The 5,000-nt window shown below is 38.4% G+C and overlaps 1 protein-coding gene across 1 annotated transcript in view; it reads right to left on the bottom strand.

Moving 5' to 3' along the window:
* Window positions 1-565: 565 nt before the first annotated feature.
* Window positions 566-5,000, bottom strand: part of nampt2 (nicotinamide phosphoribosyltransferase 2) — an 18,534-nt gene continuing 14,099 nt past the window's right edge. The window contains exons 9-11 of the mRNA XM_080545566.1: window positions 4,477-4,617; window positions 3,588-3,713; window positions 566-2,753 (exon numbers count right to left, since the gene is read on the bottom strand). Of these exons, the coding sequence (XP_080401692.1) occupies window positions 2,580-2,753; window positions 3,588-3,713; window positions 4,477-4,617 (441 nt within the window). The 3' untranslated portion in view covers window positions 566-2,579. The remainder of the gene's footprint in view (window positions 2,754-3,587; window positions 3,714-4,476; window positions 4,618-5,000) is intronic.

The raw sequence follows: 5,000 nt of genomic DNA, 5'->3' as shown, positions 1-5,000 counted from the left end.
AAAATACACTGTAAAATAATGTAATGGTGTTTAAAACATATTTAAAGAGAGTAGAAGCCACACACTTAAGTTCCAGACGCAACAAATTGTGGTTTAATAGGACAACAATTTCGTCCGTAGCCTTTCAGTCAAGTCTTAAAGGCTACAACCGAAACCCGTTGTAGTCCTATTAAACCACAATTTGGTGCATCTGGAACTTAAGTGTGCGGCTTCTATTTCTTTTGTTCCGTTGCCAGCACCTCGCTCAAATTCGTGAGCTTAGAATGATACGGTTCTATCTCCGTTTAGGGCAGTTCAGAGATATTGAGCTTCAAAGTTTTTACATTCCATTACGTTTTGTGAGATGGAACCTTTGTATTTTATTAATTACTAACTCAAAAATGTCAACATTTTTAAAATAACACCACACAGGCATTAATAAACACCTAATGGATCAGATTATGTAAAAAACTAAATTTTGACCAAAAATGGAGATAGAACCTTCTAATTCTAACATCATGACTTGTCTGCGGTATGCATTCTCTTCTTTTCTATTAAGTTTAAAACAGACGGACAGAAGACCAACATTAGTCAACAGCATATATGTATTTTTTTTTTGTCATACAAAATATCACTTTTGTAAAACCCAAAAAATAACAAAAAGAAACATGTTCTGCCAAATTGGACATTTGCTAAAAGTAAACCACAATTTTCAAAAAGTATTTACACAACAGAATAATATTACCATTGTTATCAATCTTATATTAATGTACAATATCATTTAAATAGAAAAAAAGAGGTAGGGTCAACTTCTTCTTGTCCAATGTTCATAGCACACTAAAATTACTATTATGCATCAAATCATATGGGGGTAAAAAGGTCAACATGGAGAGGAAAGTCTAAATCACGGCAAGGTCTTAACCTGGGTCTAACCTGGGTCTAAACAGTCTGTCTAGCCTGGGTCTAAACCAGAGTAGATAACAGTCTGAAACAGCTCCAGGGTCAGGCATAACAGCATCTAAATCACATACAATTAAAGGCAACAAAATCAAAGAAAGGATTTAATCTCATGCTGCAGTAGCACAGGTATTTAGGATTAATATAGAAAACTATACTCCTCAAATTACAGGAGATCCAATGGTTCCTAAGGCAGCAGCTATCTTCAGAACTCTTCCACTTAGATATATCTTGATGTCGTCCCCGGAAGCTTATGTTCAAGTTATTAGCACATTGTTACTAGTCTGATCTACCCACACAACTTGACTTTTCACAGAAATCTTCCATTGCCATAAATGCAGCATGATTTGAGTGTAAGTCTGAGTGAGGTACAGATCTCAAGTTAGAATTGAGACCCTTGACCCTTGGTGCAGTGCAGCTTTATCATGGCTAAAAACAACCTAACCAAATCAGAACAAGTGTCAACCATCTTCAAGCTCAACATGGGAGGTTAAAACAAGTAATCAGTCACTAAATCTACTGTCTCGTCTACCTTGACTTAAAATCAATGGATTCTTACATAGTAAATATCGAGAAATAACTCGATTAATTCTAAATAATTTGGCAAACAGGTGAGAGCCAAGCAAAGAGGCTGAGATAACACTGTCAGACGTTTAGACGACAATTCACTCAAGTCACAAAAATATTTTAGGAAAGAAATGCCAAAAAAATCATTATCTAACATTCTTAGACTTAATTTTCAGTCTACAAAAAGGACGGTCAGACCACTTTTGGCGTCTTACTTTCTATGTCGAAAGTAAACCGAACCAAATGCGTTTAACGACATTAACGACATTAACGACATTAACGAGATGAATTAAAATGGAAGGAAGATGGATCACTCAGACAAGTGCAATTTCGATAGATTAACTACAGTAAATTTGAAACATATTGATTAATCTTAACATAAAGCAATAATATGGGCGCAAAAGGGGGTCATGTCTTCTTGAAGTCCATAAAAGCCAACAAAGAAAAACAAACAAAGCAATACATTTCGTAGAGCTTTACAACAAACCCCCTTCGCGTTGTCAGGAAACACAGAATACCGGACAAAGCATCGTATCATTTAGTGCATTATCGAATAGCCTGGCATCAACAGCATCTACTATAGCAATCACCTCTCTTCACTCTACAACTCTCTCTCGATGTAAAACCCGGTTTAATGTCAGACATCATACGCCTGATACGACTGATACTCACTTATACAAATTATGATTCATACAGAATATATGCTATAATCTATAGCCATACAACATGCAATGTGACATCAAAAAAACATGGTTTTAACTTTTAACCATGAGGCAGCAAGTCAGTCATTGGTCCATTGGGGCAGTGGTGGGTGTTGACAGGGAATAGCAAGCAGATAGATAAACAGAGAACGCCCGTTTCATCGTGTGCCTCTGGGGTGCCGACAATTACTACATCCCACTCAAAGGTGTGCTTCCGACTGCAGTGCCAACATAGTGGCACTATTCTTAAATGTGCCTCTAATACACTGATCATGAATGAAGTCCTCTTGTGGTCAACTGACATCTTGTTCAATATTATTATGTGCCTAGCCTACAGTTCTTCTGACAGAAAGGTGCAGGTGTTCGTTCTGTCGATCAATGCACCCCGTTCATGATGTGTTTCTGGTGCGTCTCCAGACTCTTGGTCTGGTCCTGGTTGTGTTGGGCCGGGCTGACGTCCTCCTCCCAGAGCCGAGCGTTCTTACGGATCTCGTCCAGGGTGTACTCCTGCACGATGGACCCGTTCTCAAACACCGTCACCAGCATGTCCTGAGAGAGACACACAGAAGAGTCAATAACCGATGTTTAGAGAGAGACACACAAGAGAAAAGTCATGAGCTTAGAATGATAAGGTTCTATCTCCGTTTAGAATGATAAGGTTCTATCTCCGTTTAGAGTGATAAGGTTCTATCTCCGTTTAGAGTGATAAGGTTCTATCTCCGTTTAGAATGATAAGGTTCTATCTCCGTTTAGAGTGATAAGGTTCTATCTCCGTTTAGAATGATAAGGTTCTATCTCAGTTTAGAATGATACGGTTCTATCTCCGTTTAGAGTGATAAGGTTCTATCTCCGTTTAGAATGATAAGGTTCTATCTCCGTTTAGAATGATATGGTTCTATCTCCGTTTAGAATGATAAGGTTCTATCTCCGTTTAGAATGATAAGGTTCTATCTCCGTTTAGAATGATAAGGTTCTATCTCCGTTTAGAATGATAAGGTTCTATCTCCGTTTAGAATGATAAGGTTCTATCTCCGTTTAGAATGATAAGGTTCTATCTCCGTTTAGAATGATAAGGTTCTATCTCCGTTTAGGGCAGTTCAGAGATATTGAGTGTCAAAGTTTTTACATTCCATTATGTTTTATGAGATGGAACCTTTGTATTTTATGAATTACTAACTCAAAAATGTCAACATTTAAAAAAATAACACCACACAGGCATTAATAAACGCCTAATGGATCAGATTATGTAAAAAACTAAATTTTGACAAAAATGGAGATAGAACCTTATAATTCTAACGTCACAAAGTGAATTGTGCTTGCTAACATGGGTCAGTACTATTCTATTCCAGAGCTTTAGCACAGTCAACACTGTTCCTGTCTCACCTCTTCAGGTTTGCCCACTCCTCTCTCCACCGTCTCGATGAGGCCGTCCGAGTTCCTCCTCAGCGACAGGCGACCCCTCTTTGACCCTTTGGAGGGGTCGGTCACTGGCTGCTTGTACACATCCATCTTGACATGAACACCAGACAGAAACATGTTAAACAAGCTTTGGATTTGCTTTTGATCATCATACTGAAAGCCAAGCCAAATGTTCTTGTAAGCCAATTCCTAAAAATAAAGATAGCGCTTTCAAAGGAATATTGCACGTGTGTCTCATTGTTATACCCTAGTGAAACAGGAAGTGATGTAATCCCTCAATACAGTTCCCTAATACAATAGGAAATGAAATGGGGGCAGTATCACTCATATATTGAGAAATAATGGCAACTCCAGCTCATGTAAATAGCAATATTTTGATTTTTTATTTACTTTTATTTATTTATAAATAGCAATATCCCAAATGTAAAACGTAAAAGTAAACTGCTATAAATATGATTGTAAGACAATGCTGTAGATTTACATTGCTGTACATCACCTTTATGTTTTGTTGTGTCTATTTTTTGTCTTTTTAATTTATTGTCCAACGTCAACTGTTACTTGTGATGTATGTCTGTTCATTGTCTGTGTATTGAAAATAATAAAAACTATAAATCATTAAAAAAAAAAAATACAATAGGAATAAAAACTGTATATAAAAACAGTATTGGGATTAAAAACCTCTTCTTAAACAAAGGGTTTTCAAAGCTAAAGTGACGCAGGTCTGCTCAGAATGCCACATACATAGTTGACAACAGAGGAGGTCTAACGTTTAAGTAGGCCCACAAAAAGACGCCTCTAAAAGGCATTCTCCTCCTAAATATTTCAGAGTCAGCTGCCGCGGGCGGGTACGTACCCCCTTCCCGTTGGTCTCCACGTAGCTGCACTTGAAGGCACAGTTGAGGGTGTCCCGGTTGAGCTTCTGCAGGAGGGCGCTGCCACAGCCGAAGAACACGTTCTCAGCGCTCCAGCCCTCGTCGCTGAGCTTCTCCAGGATCTACAGGGACGACAGCAACAACGACGGTGAAGTGGAGAACGAATGTTGTGTGTGTGTGTGTGTGTGTGTGTGTGTGTGTGTGTGTGTGTGTGGAGAAGGCGGTGCTTCTTGTACCCATGATGAGCTGTCTGTTGTACAGTATTGAGACTGTATCTGTCAAATCCACTGTAATCATCACTTAGTGTGAATAACATCCTGTGTGTAGCATAGCTGGTTGTCAACTCAGCACTACTGTAACTGACTGTTTTCATAATGTCAAAATGCACTGATAGTATTTATGTCCTTTAGATATTGTACATGTATGTGGACATAAATAAAGCATTAAAAATGTGTGTGTGTGTGTGTGTGTGTGTGTGTGTGTGTGTGTGTGTGTGCTTCTCTTA

The sequence above is a fragment of the Nansenia antarctica genome (assembly GCF_963989245.1).
Source record: "Nansenia antarctica genome assembly, chromosome: 15".
Taxonomy (NCBI): domain Eukaryota; kingdom Metazoa; phylum Chordata; class Actinopteri; order Argentiniformes; family Microstomatidae; genus Nansenia; species Nansenia antarctica.
This window is presented reverse-complemented; position numbering and strand designations above follow the sequence as displayed.